Source organism: Crinia signifera, chromosome 6 (assembly GCF_055691185.1).
Source record: "Crinia signifera chromosome 6, ASM5569118v1, whole genome shotgun sequence".
Classification (NCBI taxonomy): Eukaryota; Metazoa; Chordata; class Amphibia; order Anura; family Myobatrachidae; genus Crinia; species Crinia signifera.
Window position 1 is genome coordinate 64,163,904 of NC_139222.1, and position 21,061 is coordinate 64,184,964.

Sequence of the window (21,061 nt, forward strand, 5' to 3'; positions counted from 1 at the left end):
CTGCAGGGAGGAGATAGACTGCAGGAGGGAGTCACTCTGTGGGGGGGGACAGAGTGCTGGAGGGAGTCATGCTGTGGGTGGGGACAGACTGCAGGAGGGAATAACACTGTGGGGGGGGGGGGGGCAGACTGCAGTAGGGAGTCACGCTGTGCATGGCCGGCGCCACCACTAGGCAGCTCTAGGCACTTGCTTAGGGCGCCGGCTACTGGAGGTGAGCGGAGGTGCAGAGACTGGAGCGGGCAGGGTTGTCCGTGCCTCAGGGGTACCACTACCTGCAGCCCTGTGTATTAAGCTGGCAGCGGCGGGGTCTCTGCAGTGATTAGCAAATAACTAGCGCTATCCGTCGGCCGGGCGGCGGCGCGGGAAGTGCTGCTGGGTTTGAAAACACTTGCCACACACTGATTGCTGGGATTCAGCGAATCAGCGTGCGGCTAGTGTTTTCAAAATCAGAAGCAATTCCCACGCCACCGCCCTGCCGCCGAATAGCGCTAGTTTTTTGGTAATCACTGCAGGGACCCAGCCGCCACCAGCTTAATACACAGCACAGCAGGTACCCCCGCGGCACGGACACCCCTGCCCGCTCCTGCCAGACGGTGCAGCAGGTACCCCACAGCAGGTACACACACACCCCGGGCACCGGGGTGCCCCCCCTCCTTGCTGAGGCACTCCGATGAGTGCGCGCTGCAACAACACGGCACCAAGCAGAAGTGACACCGGTCACCCTAAACTGCACCTACTGCACGCTCCGCCGAAATCCTAGGAGTGACATCAGGCTGTTAAAGGGGTACCCGAAGAATCCACTAGCTTATCTGACAGCGGGACGCCGCACTCAGATAACCCTAAGAGACTATTATCCAAGTGCTCTCACCAGAGACTTATCAGACTGTTCCTAAAGTTTATGCAATCCTAGGGAGGAATCACCAACCTTTGATGCGCACAGTTAGGACTGAGCATACAGACTATCCAATTTATGCTTATGACCAATTGACCTTTTTTTGTGGCCAATTGTGTACATTTTAATTGAATCCTTGTTTGAAGTAAATTACAATTGCGAACATACTGAGTCTATTACCAATTTCTACTGTATACAGCCATATGCACCCATATATATGTATATTCACTGCATATTGATTAATAATTAAGACAGAGCGCGACACTATCCCACAAAAATGATATACGTTCACAAAGATTGGATCCCAGTCAGATCCATAAGTGTTCGCAGCTAGTCATAACATCAATCTCAGTGCGCAGATACAACAAGAAATTCTCTGCCACTGATAATCTGCCAAAGCAGGTGCTCTCCAGTGCAGTGCCGGATTATTGTGGTATACCTGTACTGCTATATCTAAGCATTATTGTATTTAACAACAAGGTAGATATCACTGAATTAGATTTGGATGCAAGTAACTGAGCATGTTGTACATAAATTCATGGAGATGTATTTTCTAATATAAGTAGTAGACACAGAGGCCTCAGCACCTAGCTCCTATACTACAGCTACCAAACTACATTCAGTGCCTGTATAACCACCGTGTGTGTGTATGTATCACTTACTTCTTCGGTCTGCATCTGCTTGTGGGTCTTCTCTCTTCTTTCTTACCGCGCTGGTCTCTGAGCAGGGTGATGTCCTCCTGCAGATCTTCTTTCTCCTTCTGGCTGCCTTCCTCCTCGTCACCGTCCTTTTCTGCATGCCAAAACTCCACTTGGCCTTCCACCGCATGGCCAAACTCCACCTGGTCATCCTCCGCATGGCCATGCTCCACATCGAAGTCTTCATTGCCGTCTTCTTCATGTTTTCTCTCTGCAAAGCCGTCCTCATCCACGTAGCAATCTTGCCTGTAGCTCTCCTCCACATCTATAGCTACCAACTGTCATCTGACTACCAACTGCCACTTTTGCAGCAGAGGGTGGAAAGTAAACAGCTTGGTTGCCATGATAACAGCCAAAGCAGCAAGTGCTGTGCTGTGGCATTACCCAGTTATAGCTGTGCACTACATACAAGTTGTATATGTTATATCAATTGGGGGGAATGTGTGATATTAGCATTGGCTTTAATAGGGATTTCCTAAATTATGGTGGGGGGACTGATTAGATTACAATTTATATATATTGAGGTACATATTTGGTTATGTTTGTCACTTCTATTATAAAAAAAAAATTCGGTACTTATGAGTTATCTGGGCGCCCGATTTTTTGATTGTATGCCTTAAGTTAAGGCATACAATCAGATGCGATGCGATGCGATATCGCATCGCATCGCATCGCATGCGACCATCGGATGCGATGACCCGATTTTTCCATAGGAATCAATGTTAAAATGGACTGAGTCCATTTTAACATGGAATTCAATGGGAAAAAGGGGTCCTTTTCATACCCCTACTATCCAAGTGGGCATGGAGTTTGATATAAACCTGTGGCGAGCGTAGCGAGCCACCGAGCCCGAAGCGTGGCGAACGAAGCGCGCCCCGCGAGGGGACGGTATTCTGTGTCCCCTCGCGGGGCTCGCTACGCTCGCCACGCTTCGGGCTCGGTGGCTCGCTACGCTCGCCACAGGTTTATATCCAACTCCATGCCCACTTGGATAGTAGGGGTATGAAAAGGACCCCTTTTTCCCATTGAATTCCATGTTAAAATGGACTCAGTCCATTTTAACATTGATTCCTATTTAAAAATCGGGTCATCGCATCGCATCCGATGGTCGCATGCGATGCGATGCGATGTGCCCGATCCGACCCGATTTAGAAATCGGGCGCCCGGATAACTCATAAGTACCAAAAATTCTTAGAAACATTCATTTATATTCCTATTTTATTTATTACCAGTTACTTCTATATATAGCTCATTTTAGAGCAGTGATTCCCAACTTCAGCCCCCAGTCCCCCTAACAGCTTTCATATTCCAGGTCACCTGTGGATTTTTGAAATGTGACCGTTGCTGATACACAGAGCACCTGCTGGGTGACCTGGAATAGGTAGTAGATTGTGGGCCAGATGCACTAAGCTTCAAAAGTAATAAAATGGAGAGTAATAAACAACCAACCAATCAGATGTTGCCTGACATTTTTTGTCTGTGACATTGAATTTAGGAGCTGATTGACTGGCTGTTGCATCTGGCCCACAATCTACTATCTATCACATGCACACGCAGTGTATAATAATACCAAATAGTCACTAAAATGATACATACAGAACACACAGATGCACTGACAGCTGAGCACAGAAGCATCTAAAGCTGGGTACACACTAATAGATATATCTACAGATCGATTGGGCATTGTGTTCTCCATGCCCGCTACCTGATCCGTCGGGACTAACATCACAAATGGGCGGTGATTTACATGCGCCCACCCACTAAGCTGTCAATCACGGTGGCGCGCCTTGATATATCAAGCATCGGCTGTGGTGCATAATGATGCTATATATCTGTGAACGACGCAGTTCACAGATATATCGCTCGTACACATCAGCTGATGGTGCATCGATATATCAACCATTCAATAGTACTATAGGAGGCAAGTGCTGAGGCCTCTATTTCTATTACTAACAATTATAAATACATTTCCATGAATTTATGTACAACACGCTCAGTTACTCGCACCATAGTGTCATTTAGTGCTATTGGCCTTGTTGGTAAATGTAATAATGCTTATAAATGGAAGTCATGGGTGTGTTGCACATGTGTGATGTATGTGCCTCTGAGCTGATGCAGCAGCTCCTGTGTGTTCTCACATCGGGAATGCACCAACACTTACAGTACCCAAGTATGAGTGATGCAGAGGTGTATGTAGTATGCTCACAGGATGCTGTCACATAGGTACCGTACAGTGCGGGCGTGTGGGCAGGACAGGCGGCTATGCAGCGCTCAGCTTTGTCTAGTTCCAGGTATATATCTTACAGCATGTGGTCATTAGGTCGACAGTCAAAAGGACAACACAAGCTGCAGGTCGACATGAAAAAAGAGGGCACAGTGTCTCTCTCTGTGTAATAAGGCGGGCACTGCGACACTGTGTAATAAGGCGGGCACTGCGACACTGTGTAATAAGGCGGGCACTGCGACACTGTAATAAGGCGGGCACTGCGACACTGTAATAAGGTAGGCACTGTGTCGCTCTGTGTAAAGGGGTGGGCACTACAATGTTCTCTGTGTGATAAGGTGGGCACTGCGACACTGTAATAAGGCTGGCACAGTGTCACTCTGTAATAAGGTGGGCACTGCAACACTTTGTGTAATAAGGCGAGCACTGTGACAATGTGTAATAAGGCGGGCACTGCGATGCTCTGTGTAATAAGGCGGGCACTGTGACACTCTGTGTAATAAGGCGGGCACTGCGACACTGTGTAATAAGGCAGGCACTGCAACACTGTGTAATAAGGCAGGCACTGCAACACTGTGTAATAAGGCAGGCACTGCGACACTGTGTAATAAGGTGGGCACTGCAACACTCTCTATGTAATAAGTCAGGCACTGCGATATCCTATGTCATGTAACAAAGCAATGAAGAAGGCAAGTCAGATGCTTGGTTGCATAGGGAGAGGTATCAGCAGTAGAAAGAAAGAAGTAATAATGCCACTGTATAGGTCATTCGTACGACCTCATCTAGAGTACTGTGTTCCGTTCTGGAGGCCATATCTCCAGAAGGATATAAATACATTAGAGACTGTACAAAGAAGGGCAACTAAAATGGTGCATGGGCTACATCACAAAACGTACCAGAAAATATCTTAATATGTATACTTTAGAGCAGAGAAGGGAAAGAGGGGACATGATAGAAACTTTCAAATATATCAAGGGTTTAAACAAGGTACAGGTGGGAGACATTCTTCACAGGAAGAGGAGCAGCAGAACACGAGGACATGCACTGACACTAGAGGGAGGAAGATTCAGGGGTAATGTGAGGAAGAGTTACTTCACAGAAAGGGTAGTGGATAAATGGAACAGCCTCCCATCAGAGGTGGTAGAGACAAATACAGTAGTACAATTTAAACATGCTTGGGAAAGGTATATTGATATCCTTACAAATAAATAAGGGACAAATTTGGTTTGAGGTAACATGTTTAAAAAAGGGGCAGAGTAGATGACCAAGTGGTTCTTAACTTATAGTTGTTACTGCTAAATGCCTGTGCTCTCAGAGACACTGAATAGCATGCAGACTATCTCTGCTGCCTTACTGGAATTTTTCGATGGGGCCCATTTGGGAACCTCATATTACGTCTTTGTTTCCCATATAACTTGGGGTTATGTTCCTGTAACACATTATTATCTGAAAGATGTTATTCCTTCTCTGCTTCAGGCCGGGCAATCTGTGTTGCTTACACACTAGCTTTGCGTCCTGAACACTTTCTTTGCTTCCTTTCTTTGCCACCATACTTTCTCTTAAATATAAACTTAAATAAGTAATAGCTCTTTTTTTTCTGCCAAATCTATATATCTGTGTTTGACTTGCTCAGACGCTGCCTGGCTGCTCTGAGTCCTGTGCCGGCTGTGCAGCTCAGACGCGCAGCGTGATGTGGTCAGAGGTCACGCTGGGTGTCACACTGTGCAGCCAACCGAACACGCCCCCCCGCACCGCCGCCGCTCTCTACAACTGGAGGTTCTTTGCTGAACGGAGGAGGTGGTGTTTATTTGTGTAACCCTGAATTGGATCTGAACTTCTTTTACCGACCGCAGAGAACTTTGGATGACGGATTCCCAGGGCCAGCGCCACCACTAGGCAGCTCTAGGCATTTGCCTAGGGCGCCGGCACCTGGAGGGCGGCAGTTCGCCCCTCACCCCCAGCAAACTGTGTAAAAAACTTGCGCCCCGGCGTCCCTGCAGTGCTGCTGGAACGGTCAGGGGTGTCCGTGCCGCAGGGGTACCTGCGGCGCCGTCATGTGTATAACGCTGGCTGCGGCCGGCGGGGTCCCTGTAGTGAATAGAAAATAACTAGCGCTATGCGCGCGGCGGTGCGGGAAGCGCTAGTTATTTTCTATTCACTACAGGGACCCCGCCGGCCGCAGCCAGCTTTATACACATGACGGCGCCGCAGGTACCCCTGCGGCACGGACACCCCTGACTGCTCCAGCAGCACTGCAGGGACGCCGGGGCGCAAGTTTTTTACACAGGTACCATCCCCCCGCCACCGGGGCGCCCCCACCCCGACTCGCCTGGGGCGCTCCGGTGCCTTGCACCGGCCCTGCGGATTCCGGACAATCATCCTTTTGTATTTCAAGCGTTTTTGAGAACTGATTCTATTCCGATTCTCCATTCCATCCGGTACTTATATTTTCTTTTCTTGTACTATCACATCACATGTTTGTCGTATATCAATAAAAGTGGTATTGCACCATATGTATCTTTTCTACATTTATTTTGGGGTCTCATCCGGACCGAGATAAATGATCTATGGTTGTGAGGATTGGTGTTCCACTATCCAAATAAGCAGTCGATTTGGGAGAAGAGGAGAAGCTATTGGGACAGGAGGAACGTATGGTTATATATATCTGTATATTCTAGCCAGTATTTGGAGAAGAGGACCGTTCCTATATATCTAGGGACGTATTTTACATTCACAAGGGCGCTGGTGGAGGGAACATGCCATCTTTTGTCACTTTTTCCACTGTTTCTTGGGGGTCCAGGGTCACCCTTGTTGGATGTACCCACCATAGGCTGCCCAGACGCACAGAACTTACTCTCTACCTTTCTTTCTTCGCTGAACTCGCCTGCCGCTGTGACCAGGTTAGGCATGACTGTGTGCGGCCGGGAGAGGTTGGACGGCAAGCAAGTTGTGACATCGGAGCTGCAAAGCAGGCCGCAGCACCGAACCCGCTCGCCGCCCGACTTCTCCCGGCTGCACAGTCTAGTGACACACTGACCTCCCTCCGGCATCACACTCGCAGCCTGCCTCCATTCCGCTGCCACCTGCCCCCCTTAAAGTAAGGCAACGTCGGGGATGTGCAGGCAGGGGAGGCAGTGCCTCCCCTGTCATTAATGATAATCAATAATGATAAACATAATAAAAGAAAATACTTATGACACATTGTGTGTCATAAGTAAATGCTTAATATTATTCTATTCATTTTTATGCCATAATTATTATATTTTTATTGGTTTCGGCGGCACTGGGAGCTGATAATGTTCAGGTTCCAGAAACAGGGGCGGGGCCAAGCAGCAGGTTGCAAAATCACATTTAAAAAACCTATATAGCGGTGCCTCAGTTACAGGGGGGTGCTTTCTGCCTTTATTATAGCACGCCCCTGTCACTCAGACTCTCTGCTGCCTATGCCGGTCAGTGCAGCAGCACCCTCTGCATCCCCCTTTCCCCACTCGGCAGGTGCACGGACTTCCGCACCTACCCCCGCTTCCCCACCCGGCGGATGCACGGACCCGCACACCTTCTCCCTCTCCTGGTGTGTGCATATAGGAACATTGCAAACCCTCCTTCCCAACCCGGTGGCGGCAGCACGGACCCCCACACCCTGGCGGGTGCATGCCGGAGCTTCGCAAGGCTTTCTTCCCTGTCGGACCGGGTGCACGGATTTCCGCATCTCAGCCCTCCTCCCCGCATGTCTGGCATAGGCTGCTCCCAACCCCGTGCGAGCCTCTGCTATGTGTTTCAAAGGGACACCCAAGAGCCATGCCCAGAGCCGGGTAAGTAGTAGCTCCCTGGGCATGGACTGGGCAGATGTGAGAAAGCCAGAGGCGGGAGGGTAGTAGCCAGGAGGAATGTAGGTGCCGTGTGCCACCTGTCTGGAAGTTGGATCCCGGCTGCTGCTAAGTAAGAGGAGGGGAGCAAACAGTGGGGATGTGTGGGAAGGTGCATTATATGCATAAGGGCAATTAATAATATGGGGCAAAAGTAAGAGATTATGTGGGGCATTATGTATAAAGGAGCATTGAATAATGTGGGGCATATGTAAAGGACATTATGTGTATGGGGCATTATGTGTCATTATATGTATAAGGGCATTAAAAATGGGGGACATACAGTATGTGTAAGGTGCATTATGTGAATAAGGGCATAAATAATGTGGGGCATATGTGTGTAAAAGGCCTTATGTGTATATGGGCATTAATCATGTTGGGCATATGTGTAAGGTGCATTCTGTGTATAAGGGCATAAGTAATGTGTAGGAAGCAGTTTGTGTATGGGGGAATTATTTGAATCAGTGGATTAATAAAATGTGCCATATGTGTAAGGTGCTTTACTGTGGCAATATGTGTATACGGTGTATTACTGTTGCATACTACGTATAAGGGTACAACTCCTGTACACAGCATCAGGGCCAGACTAACAATGGGGCGGATGGAGCTGCAGCTCCAGGCCTCCACATAAAATAGTCCCACCATTGTGGCAGCATGATGATCACCAGGCAGAATAGCGCCGCCTCCTCCTGCCTCTTGTACTTCCCGGTAAGACTCTGAGACAGTCAGAGGCTCTGCCTCCCAGACGAGGAGGGTCAGTCTCACTGAGAGAATGGTGGTTGTAGTAGGGGGTCTCTGGGGGTGTGTGTCACTGGCCCTGACTCCTTAAAAAGGATTCTTGCAGTGTATTTTTGCCCACGGAGAGACACAGGAATGAGGAGCTGCCAATACTGTCACTGTAACTTACGAAGAACATTCAATGATATTGTGTCTGTGTAATTACACCGTGTAGGCATCTGTATATGTGTTAGAGTAAAGGTGTCTGTGTAATGGTAACGTGTATCTGTAACTGAATATATGTGTCTGTGACTACATGACGATGTAGAGTGTGGGGAGTCGGTTCTGGCAGGCACTGTGACACTGTATAACAGGGCAGGCACTCTCTGTAATAAGGAGAAGGTATTCCTCCACAGGGGAGGAAGGTGGTAAAGGTGGCGCTGTGACCTGGGTTGAGTCACTAGCAGCTGCTGGTTTAAATCGGGTTAGTTAGGCCCGATTTAGGCAAAGAGAAAAAAAAGGGGTATAGCAGCGCTTTAAATGGAATATTTAAAATACCATACAAATTATAATTAGTAAAGGATTGGACTGATTGTACAATTAAAAGCAATGATTCATTTTATTCATAAAGTGACCAAATTGTGCTGGTACGATAAAAAGTTTGGGGGGGGGGGGAAGAAAATGGGATCAAAATGCGGGGCTGTCCATTCCTATTATGCCTGGGACCATATAAAGTGCAGATGCAAAGACAATTGGGTAGTGATTACCGTCCACCTGTAGACATGCTGGGATGTAAGTTGCTCTCCCTGGGACTCAAGGCCCAAGTTGGTATTAGGGCCGAGTCACCATCCAGAGTAGGGGAGACACCGGAGTTGGCACTCCCAAAGATGGTGCTGGGGTCCTTAGAGGTGTTATATGTCCACGGTTAGGTCAATCCAATTTGGTCCAAGGCTGGTCTGGAACAGTCCAAAGATGGGGGTAAAATGACACCTGACACGTTTCGCCGACTCAGCGGCTTTATCAGTGGTTTTATACAAAAAATCGTATTCGTATTCTTAATACGAATCACTATGACTGCATATGACTGTTTCAGCCGTATGCAAAGTCATGTTCCGGAGGGGAATTTACAAAGCAGTCAAATACGACTGCTTTGCAATCCCCGATGTTGTATTGATTCGTTTTAACGGCCGTATATATGGCCACTAATACGAATTCGTGCAGGCAGTCTGCACGGATCAGTCAAATCCGTGCAGGCTGCAATGTGTAAAAAAAAATAGAAAAATAAATAAAAATATCCGCGTGGGGTCCCCCCCACAGCCGTAACCAGGCTGAAAGAGCCAGGGCTGGTAATAAAAAAATCAGGAAACCCGGCAAATAGGGGTTCCCCGATTTTTTACAACCAGCCCCAGGCTCCAGGTCCGGGGCTGGTTCCCAAAATACGGGGGACAAAATGAGTAGGGGTCCCTCGTATTTTAAGAACCAGCCCCAGGCCAAACCAACCAGCAGGGTAATGCCACAGCCGGGGGGAGACTTTTTGTACAAGTCCCCCCGGCCAAAGCATTAACCCTACCGACCAGTCAGCCTGGCCAGGGGTCCCGGGGGAGTGGGGACCCCCCAATAACGCCCCCCCCCCCCTCCAGGACTTACCTGACCAGGCTGAAGCCTGGTGCTGTCCCCGGTAACCCTGGAGCGGTGGTCACGGGGCTGATTCTGTGTAAAAAAATAAAATAAACTATTGTTTAATACTGTGGAACTATGAGTACCAGCAAGCCTCCCCCGCAAGCTGGGACTTGGAGAACCACAAGTCCCAGCATGCAGGGCATTAAAGGGCCCACTGGCACTTGTAGTTCCACAGTAATAAAAATAGTCAAATAAACACACACACAGACACAATAAAAATAAAACTTTAATACATCCAAAGCCCACACATACTGATACTTACCTATCTTGAGCCCATCGGTAGGTCCCTGGGTCCGGTGGTCCAGGGCTCCATGGTCCAGTGCCTTGGTTCCTGGGTCCGGGGCTGCAGAGTCCGGAGCCTTGGTTCCGGGGCTCCAGGGCTGAAGAGTCTGGGGTCCTGGATCTGAAGAAATCCATGGGGGACCTTTGGAAGGAAATCCTACTCACCAAGCTCCTCCTGCGAAGATCTGTCCTCTTCATTCCGAAGTAGTCCAGGTCTTCTGCCAAATGCCGGCGATTCCAGCAGCTCCCCGCATCGGACTGAGGAGAGACGCAGAGATGTTTCATCTTCTGCACCTCTCCTCAGAATGGTTCTATTGGCCGCCTAGCAGCCAATCAGGAGCCAAGAAAGGAGCCGATGAAACATCTCTGCGTCTCTCCTCAGTCCGATGCACGGTCCGATGAGGCACGGGCCAAGGGGCGGCACCTGTTATGGGCGGCAGCTAGCCATCCCTCCCTTGCACCCTTTAAAAAAAAAAAATTCCAATACAATGCGTGCTGCGGGCAATGCAGTCCCGCGCTCCCTCCTTCAGCATCGCAGATGCAGTCCCTCTCACCAGCCCATGCTCCTCTCACATGGGCTGGTGAGTGAAAGACCTCCAGCAGATGGGGGCAGTATATTGAGTCCCCTGCAACCCCCTCCAGCACTGCCCCAGTCCCACGCTGACCCTGCTGCAGGGCATTGCCCAGCGGCACCTCCTCAGTCTCGCTCTCCCCCCTCCAGCACCGCAGCTGAAGTCATGCTCCCCCCGCCGGCGCTGGTGAGAGGGACCTACCAGATCCAGTGAGCCACGGTCCCATTGTACTCCAGCGTCGTCACTTCAGTCCTACGATCCTCCCTCCAGCACCTTATGCGCCGTTCCATCCTCCCCCGCCAGCACTGATGAGAGGGAGAAAAGCTGAGCTGCCAGAGCCAGTGAAGGAGCGGCGACCATGTGCGACCCCGGCCGACCCTGTGCTGCCATGGCTTTCAGGTACACTGTAGTACCACCTATACAGAAGGGGAAGAGAGGGGCGGCACAGTGAAGCCGGTACTGAAGGGGAGGGGGGGGGGGGTGTGGTGGACATATGTAATGTGTGTTCCAAACACTTGCGCGCTTTATTTCTGTCTCCCCAGCCCTCTTCTCTATTTTTCTTTCATCTCTTCTGTGCTTTCTCCACCTGCCCGACCTCTCTCTTCCTCTTTCTCTTGTCTCTCTTTCCCTCTATCTACCCCCATCTTTTCCCCAGCCCCCCTCACGCCTAATAAGGGGGGGGGGAGGCCAAAAAAGTTGTGCCTAGGGGCGGCTTGACCCCTAAATCCGCCCCTGGCTGACAGGCAACATTTAGATCGACAGTCAATAAGTTGTCAATTATGGGCAATATACAAATGGTGGACATGGTCAAAATGTCATGAACACATGACACGTTTCACATGATCTTTAAAATATTTTTTTTCCATCCACGTGGACTCGGATTGGGATCGTTAAAGTACCGAGCACAGTGAGACGAGGCACCTGGCCTGAAACATGCCAGTACACTACCTGACCACGAGTCCGCGTGCTCAGGTGTCAACATTAACACCAAGACACCCTGAAAAATTCATGTCGATCTTTTTATGTGTCAATGTTTTCTGTGTAGACCCATTGCTTGTATCAACATTTTTGCTGTGTTGACTTTAGGTATAATTTTCTTCCATTTTGCTGTTCGCTCTGCATGGACCCTCAGGTATTAGTGCACATTGCTCTGTGTGTGTATTATGTCTCACATAACTGAGGAGAAGCTGGCTGCAAACGCTAATTGTGGGACACACCTCAGACCCAGTGATTCTTCTCTGCCATTAACTGAGAATATACCACATTGTTCTCTTTTTCTTCCAGGTGTTTTCTTTAAAGTTGAATGAAATAATGTAAATAACACCCCCCCCCCCTCAGAAAAAGAAAAAAGAAAGATAGCAGGGGAAATACCGTATTTGTGCATGTCTGCAGAGCCATGCACATTTCGGGATGCTTACACCTCTGCAAATGTGGCGTGTATATGATCCTGCTCTGTGGCCCCATACAAAGATGCAATTTTGGCTCAATGTTACATGATTCCAACGGATTGGTATGGGAAATCATGTGAAATTGTACCAAATCGCATTTGTTTGACATCCACTCTCTGACCCGATGTGTGGCCCCGCGTGCATTGGGTCAGAGTTGGCGATTGGACTTGCTGCATATAACATAAATCATATGCATCTTGCAGAAACCAACATAAACCTCTATTCCACGTTTACGTACTGTAAGCTAGACTGCATGCAGGGTGCTCTGTATGGCATATCAACCTCCAGGCAATGGGCACGTACCAATATTAGTGTCCAGGCAATAAGCACTGTATTGTATATTGGCCTCCAGACAGTGGGCTCTGTATTCCATATTATACTTCAGGCAGTGGGCTCTGTGTTGCATATTATCATCCAGGCAGCGGGCACTGTATTGTACAGTAGATTATCATCCAGGCAGTGGGCACTGAATTGCATATTATCCTCCAGGCAGCGGGGCACTGTATTGTACAGTAGATTATCATCCAGGCAGTGGGCACTGTATTGTTCAGTATATTATCCTACAGGCAGCGGGCACTGTATTGTTCAGTATATTATCCTACAGGCAGCGGGCACTGTATTGTTCAGTATATTATCCTACAGGCAGCGGGCACTGTATTGTACAGTATATTATCCTCCAGGCAGTGGGCACTGTATTGCATATTATCCTCCAGGCAGTGGGCACTGTATTGCATATTATCCTACAGGCAATGAGCACTGTATTTAATATTTTCCTCCAGTCAGTGGGCTCTCTATTACATATTATCCTGCAGGCAATGTACTGTAATATTAAGATTAAGGGAATGTGCAATGTATTGTATATAAGATTAAGGCTCCAGGCAATGGACTTTACTGCAATACAACTGTATTGCATATACGGTAATCAACCTGCTCTAAGGACAGTGTCAGGTTGGGTGTTTGACAGGGACGGTATACCTCTCAAACCATAATGCATGTTAGGCTTCAGACAATGGGCTCTTATGTACACTACTCTTGTATACTACACTACCAGGCATATAGTAATGATTTCTGTATTGTATACTAGAATAGCACACAGGAAGTAATGGGTTCTGTATTGTATACAAGAATACCAGACGGGATTGATATGAAATCCCGGAGGTCGGAATCCCGGCGGTCAAAATATCGACGCCTGAATCCCGACCGACGAAATCCCGACAAAGGACATAGCGTATTGGTCTCTGTATTGTATACAAGAATACCAGACACAAAGTAATGGTCTCTGTATTGTATACCAGATGTATACTAGGACATCTAAAATAAAGTAAATTCCCCACAAGGTGTGGGCCCTAATGACAAAATTAGCCCAGCATCACCCCAACACTTCCCACCTGCTTCTCCTCTGTGGGCATGACTACTTTCCTAGAATATATAGATAGATTTAATAAAGCAGTGGCTTATTTGTCTGTGTATTCTGTTTATATACATGTATATAGCAACACATATACTATATGTTAGAGTTGTGCTTCTCAGACTCAGTTCTCAGGATCCCCCAGGCTGAGTACACACCTATAGATATATCTGAAGACCAGTCATGTATCTGCAGTAGGATTGGGCAGTGTGTTCTGCGTACATGCTGCCTGATCAGTCTTGGCTGATGTCACAACAGGGTGGGCATTTACAAGGGTCCTTCCAGTTGCGCTGTCAACCTCCAATTTCTGCAGTCAATATACTGGTCAGGGTTTACCCAGTCTCCTAGCTGATGCACAGGTGTATTCATTATTAGCAGTCTGAGCTGTCAGGGGTCTTGAACTAGTTTGAAGAACACTGTGCTAGAGTATAGCTACTGTATCCATCAAACCACAGTCGTAGCCAGAAACTAGTGGGCCCTATAGAAACATTTTGAAGGGGCCCCTGTCCCAGTGCTTGTATAGAGACACCACTCTGCATCAGTGGTTATTTATATACCCCATAATAGTACCCTAGTTCATTTTCTGAACTATGTTAGTGCCCTAGTTAATGTTATGCCCCATAGTAGTGCCCTACTGTAGTTACTTTTCTGAACTATAATAGTGCCCTAGTTTATGTTATAGAAACATAGAATTTGACAGCAGATAAAAACCACTTGGCCCATCTAGTCTGCCCCTTATGCCCCATAGCAGTGCACTAGATCCTTTTCTGAACTAGAGTAGTGCCCAAGTTCAGTGGTTCCCAACCTGGGGTACTAGTACCCCTGGGGGTACTCTGCAGACCAGTTGGGGGTACTTGGAAATAATATTGGTAATGGCGGAAGAAGAAAAAGTCTCCCAATGGTAAAAGAAGTCTGCCAATGACATGGAAACAAGCCACGTTGTGTCATTTCCAGTTCCATCTGCAGCGTCATCAGCGTCTCCTCGTGCTTTTGCACAACCAGCAATTCACTGAGAGCTACCTGTGAACATCCGCCCCGCACTGACATGGGTGGAAGAAGCATTAATCCTACAGGCGTTAGCAGGAACTCTGGAGACAATACACAGCCAGCGGCTAGACAAAGACGGACCTGATTCCTGACCATATACTAGTCCACGGCTACTCCTTAATATTAGGACACGCATACTGCTCACTTCCACTCATAAGTACTGTGGACATTTCAAATTGAGAGGAGGGGTACTTATAAATGAAAAAGCCTAAACAAGGGGTACGGGAGAGAAAAAAAGGTTGGGAACCACTGCCCTAGTTAATAGTGCCCTATTTCCTTTTCTGCACTATAGTAGTGCCCTATTTAATGTTATGCCCCATTGTAATGGCCTAGTTCACATGAAGTCACATTGTACGGCTGCCAGTACACATTATTCCACACCTTTTCCAATTCATATCATGCCATACAGTGTCCCCAGTTCATATTATGCCATACAGTGTCCCCAGTTCATATTATGCCAAACAGTGTCCCCAATTCATATCATGCCATACAGTGTCCCCAATTCATATAATGCCATACAGTGTCCCCAGTTCATATTATGCCATACAGTGTCCCCAGTTCATATTATGATATACTGCTTACACTTCATATTGTGCCATATTACAGTTCGTCAGTTTATATTGTGTAACACTATAATGCCCTTCAGTCCATTGTATACCACACTACACTGAGCAGGCCCAGAGGTACTGTACATTGTAGGTAAATCCCAGCACATGTAACACGTGGGCCCGGGTGTGTATTATTAGATAGGCAGCGGGGAATTTAGTAAGTTCTATTTCACATAGGATGTTGCTATGGGCAACCACTCAGAATCTATTTATTTAGCATATTCTAGAAGATAATAGATGGTATGTGATTGGTTGCCCATAGCAACATCCCATGTGAAATAGAGCTCCCATCTTAGTAAATTTCCCCCCACATGGTCTATCCAAAAGGTTGACACTCAATACGCCAACAGTGTAAAAAGGTCGACATGGGAAAGGTGGACAGGGTCAACAGTTTGACTTGGAAAAAGGTAGACACATGAAAAGGTAGACATGAGGTTTCCCTATTTTTGGGCTGTCAATGTCGGCAATTGTCGACACGGACCCCCAATTATTTTAAAGGCGTACCCTTGTAGGACTCGCTTTGCTTTCCATGTTTCGGGGACTATTATTTTTTCCTTTTATGCCGACACGGGTGGTGAAGTAAGTGAACAAGTTGGTTTGAAAACAATACACAAAAAACTCATGTCATGTGTCTACCCCTTTTCATGCCGACATATTGCATGTCAACCTTTTGGGGTAGACTTATTGGTATGATAATGATGAATGATAATGACTTATAACAGCTTTGACATTGTAGGTCTTCATATTTCATCTGGTCAATGACTGTGATTTCTCTTGCAGAACCTCATCTGAGGTGAGACTCCTCGACACCCCCCGTTATCCTCCGGTAAGGTCCTACATGTCCTCTTATGAAGTCAGTCACTTTGTGCAGAGGTGCCAGAAGGAAAGGGAGGACGCCCTCCGCAGGGAGGAGTCATCCAGGGACAAACTGAAATGTCTTGAAGTCTCATCACGCAGCCAGATCCAGGAACTGAAAGCCAAGCTGAAAGAGCTGACCAATGAGAACAAAGCTCTGCATAGAACAGTGAAGAAACTCCGGGTGGACTTGGGTCTGGAGGGGAACCCCAAATTCAGAGGCAAGATGACCAAGGATATCATCAAGGAGCTGCACGAGAAGGAAGACCAGTGTTCCCAAATAAGGGACGAAAACCAAATGCTCTCCGTGCAGCTCCGAGAAATGGTCCCGGTCATTGTGAAGACTCAGAAGCAGAAAGCTGAACTGCAGGCTCAGCTTGGGGGCATGGAAAGCAAGGTTTGGGATCTGTCAAACAAGAACAGCCAGCTCTCCCAGCTTCTGCAGGAGACCCAGCAAGAGAGAGATGATTTAGAGAAGGCATACCTCATGTATAAAAAAATCCATAGAGGACAATAAAAAAGTTACAAGCCGCTCGGTACAGACCATTACCTCCATCCCTGTCATTTTACAAAGCACCTATAAGAAAGTTTCCAGAGAATCTTCCAGCTCACAGGCATCACAAGTCACGTCGGATAAGGGAAAAGTCTCTCTGGAAACCAGTAACTCTCCTCCAATCACTGCAGACAACAAACAAAAAACATACAACCGAACCACACGCAACCAATCCTGACGAATGGTCGTCCAAAATTGTACTTTATTTTTGGAGAACTTTTCCCAATCTGCTGCATATGATTCAGTTATTTATAATAAAATATAAATCACATGCAAGTTTCCCGTTATGAGTTTAACAAAACATGCGAGTAATCATCACCTGCTCTCACTGGTAATCCAAATGATGGACCGTGTATACGTCAATATAGTCAATAGGCTAACACAATATAGATAACAGAGATTACAGGGGACAAGGTCACATGACAACGGTCAACACATGAATGGTTGATATACTGAATGTTTTTTGCTTTTTTTTCCCCATGTCCCAAATTTTGGTTTTGCTTTCCACAATTACTACAATTGGAAATCATAACCTGGGGGAGCAGAGGGTAACGAGCGAAGCAAACCCACCAGGGTATATGTTTCTAATGATGGTGGTCACATATTACCAATCATACAAGATTTGACCCCAAAAAATGGAAACAAATTCCAGTATGTACCTTTCAACCTTAACCACTGTCGGCCCTTTTATCAGTCAACTATTTTGTATTTGTAGACCTAATGCAGTGGTTCTCAACGTTGCCCCCCAGGACCACACACAGATCCCAGACCACCTAACAGGTGCACATTACTCACTAACACATTTGAAAAGATCCACAGGTGAAGATAATTATTTCACTTGTAATTTTGAGACCTGCAAAGCATTCTCCTGTGAAGTACTGTACTTAGGGTGGACACCTCTCCCGGATTTCCGGGATTCTCCTGGATTTGGTGGCAACCCTCCAGTAGGCTTTTCCAGTCACCCAGATTCCAGGATTCTCACGGAATTCGGGTGACTGGAAATTCCTGGACAGCCTCCCGCTGCACTATCGGTAATGGCGGAAGCCTGTCTTGGAGACGGAGCTTCATCGCCTCACATTCGTCTCCAGCATCAGCGGCGGCTCCTGGTCGGCTCTGCAGCATTTCATGCTGTCCCAGTGTTCTCATCACTACAGTAGCTAGCAGCGTTAGATTACTGGAGACACAGGGGGAGCAGCCTGTGGTGTCCTATTATTATACAGTTGGAGCAGCCTGTGGTGTCCTATTATTATACAGTTGGAGCAGCCTGTGGTGTCCTGTTTTTATTATACAGGGGAAGCAGCCTGTGGTGTCCTGTTATTATTATACAGGGGAAGCAGCCTGTGGTGTCCTGTTATTATTATACAGGGGGAGCATCCTGCAGTGTTGTTATTATAATTATTATTATCATAGAGGTGTAGCCGCCCGTGGTGTCCCCCCTCCCCCCACCACAACCACCACACCTCTGATGGAGCAAATGTTTGATGGGGTTTTGTTTTATCTAAACAAGGGTTGATATCAAAGCCCTGTTCTCTTTCTGAATTATTCACCCCCCAATATTTATTTTTTATGGGGTCTATTTTTCTATTCGATGCTTAGATCAGCAGAATCTAAATTGGATGGACATTGAACGGTTTTCAGTGGCATTTGATGCCGATTCCATCCCGATGCGTTGCCCCGTGGCATCGATATCGAACCGCAAGGAATATTGCACCGTGTGAACACCCCTTATGGCATAAGGCGCACAGTAATAAAATGCTATTTTGGCTTCAGGATGGTGAATTAAAAGGCCGTCATTCCATAGGAGGCAGCCGTCATTCCGCGTCAGGTGACATGTTTACGAGAGAAGGGGTGAAGGCGGGCATATTTGGAAAAGGATGAGCGCGTGCGCTATGGTGATCACCGTAACATCGGGGTCTTAATATCGCATAATGGAGTGAGAAATCACATTCAAAATACCGGGCGGCCGATGATTGGCTGAGCTCTCTTAGCTCTCAGCCAATCATTGGCCGCCCGGTATGTTGAATGTGATTTCTCACAGGTGACAGCTCTCCCGCCGCATCTCCGGCTCTCCGCTACAAAGTAGAGACAGCAGCATCTGCCCGCCCGGTCTTTTAAATATTATTTCTGGCAACCCTCCCGCCGCATCCCCGCTCTCTTGGGGACCCTGCGGCACATATATTAAAACAGCGGGGTCCCTACGTGCGCGATCGGAGAGCTGGGGGGGGGACTGGAGCGGGACAACAGCCGCCGGTGCCAGCATGCTGACAGGAGACAATTGTCGCCATGCTGGCGGATCAAAGGGGGGGGGAGAGGTGCAGGGAAGCCGGCAGCAGCAACATGCTGCCTACTGGTGTCGGCATGGGAGGAGATGCAGCAGCGGCGGTGGCCGGATAGCTCCGGAAGCTATAGCAGAGAGAGGGGTCCGTGCGGTGATGTGGATTAACTCGGTGGGGTCCCTGCACTGCATTGGAAATAACTAGTGCTATCCCCCGGGCGGCGGCGCGGGAAGCGCAGCTGGGTTTGAAACCACTTGCTGCACGATGATTGGCTTGAGATTCAGCCAATCATCTTGCGGCAAGTGGTTTCAAAACCAGCTGCGCTTCCCGCGCCGCCGCCCGGGGGATAGCACTAGTTATTTCCAATGCAGTGCAGGGACCCCACCGAGTTAATCCACATCACCGCACGGACCTCTCTGACCGGGGCTTCCACGTATTGCCGCACGGATTCCCTGCCAGCTACAATAGCTGGTGGGGTGATTTTTAACTTTTATTTATTTATTTTACTGAAAGATTATTATGCATCCTACCGAGGGGGACGAGGGCAGCTGCTGCGGGCAGGGGGATGGTGGCGGCTGCTGTTGCCAGGGGAAAACGGCTATCATGCAGCGGCTGGGGGTCACAAGAAGCAGCAGCCGAGGGGCATGGCAAGCTGCTATTGCAGGCATACAGAAGTGGAGAAGAAGCAAGACGTGGTCAGAGGTATAGGTGTTGCGGGCAGGAAAGCAGCTGCTGTGGTTGGTTGGTAGGACGAGGGAACAGATGCCGCGGGCAAGGATACAGTAAACAACAGAAAAAATAAAGTAAATTACATTTTAGCAACCAATTAAAAACAGAGAAAACTACATGTGAATTAAAGGGCCAAAGGAATATTTAAAAAAGACATGCGCATTGCAGAAGGAAAGGAACGTAAAAAGAGAAATGCAGAAGAAAGGACAGGTGAGTTAACGATTAGCGTTAATCACTAACTAGCTGTTGATACATAAGGGGGAAAAGGCTGCCCACTTCTCCACGTTATGGCAGGAGAAGTGGGAAACGAAAAATATCAAACGTTAAAGGAATGTTAATACATCTGCCCCAATGAATGTTGTGACAAGATTTCACTTTTAAAAGTTGGCAGAAAAGTTTTCCGGTTCGTTGATAGACAGAAATAAACAAAAAAAAAAAAAATACAAAAAGAAAAGAAAAAAGTCTTCTCACATTCCTGTGTCCATCAGTGCTAATAATGAGGGGTGGGAACATGCGTCTGCTTCCCTCTAGTGAGGCACCAGTGGTGATATAAGCCTGGACACATGATTAGCCCAATTAGTAAGTGGAGAGAGAGGAGTGAAACCTCTCTCCTTGGTGTTTGCTGGAGCTCTGAGGAGTTGTCGAAGTAGGGACCTCATCATGACTGGTCGTATAATGCTTCTTGCAGTTGGCACCCTACTGTTATTACTGCCCTCATCCTATGGGCAGTTCCCCAGGGCATGCAGCTCGGCAGAGGTCCTCCAGAGCAAGGAGTGTTGCCCAGCCTGGTCTGGAGATGGTTCTCCTTGTGGAGAGGTTTCCGGGAGGCGGGCGTGCCAGGATGTGGTCCTGTCCAACGCCTCTGTGGGTCCACAGTTTCCTTTTTCTGGGATTGACGATCGAGAAAACTGGCCCGTTGTCTTCTACAACCGGACATGCCGTTGTCTGGGCAACTTCATGGGCTTCAACTGTGGGGACTGCAAGTTCGGCTACACCGGGCCGAACTGCACCGTGAGGAAGCTGATGGTGAGAAAGGAAATATTTAGGATGAGCACTGCCGAGAAAGACAAGTTTATCGCCTACCTCAATCTGGCCAAGCGCACCATCAGTACAGACTATGGCCCTTATTCTGATCGGTGCGGATATTCCCGCATTCTTACGGAGCGGTCCGCACGCTACGGTGTTTTGCCGCATGCGGCCATCGTC

The 21,061-nt window shown here is 47.9% G+C and overlaps 1 protein-coding gene across 1 annotated transcript in view; it reads left to right on the plus strand.

The window, feature by feature from the left end:
- Positions 1-17,078, plus strand: part of LOC146006956 (uncharacterized) — a 30,162-nt gene extending 13,084 nt beyond the window's left edge. The window contains exon 2 of the mRNA XM_083145385.1: positions 16,223-17,078. Within this exon, the coding sequence (XP_083001511.1) occupies positions 16,223-16,814 (592 nt within the window). The 3' untranslated portion in view covers positions 16,815-17,078. The remainder of the gene's footprint in view (positions 1-16,222) is intronic.
- Positions 17,079-21,061: the final 3,983 nt, after the last annotated feature.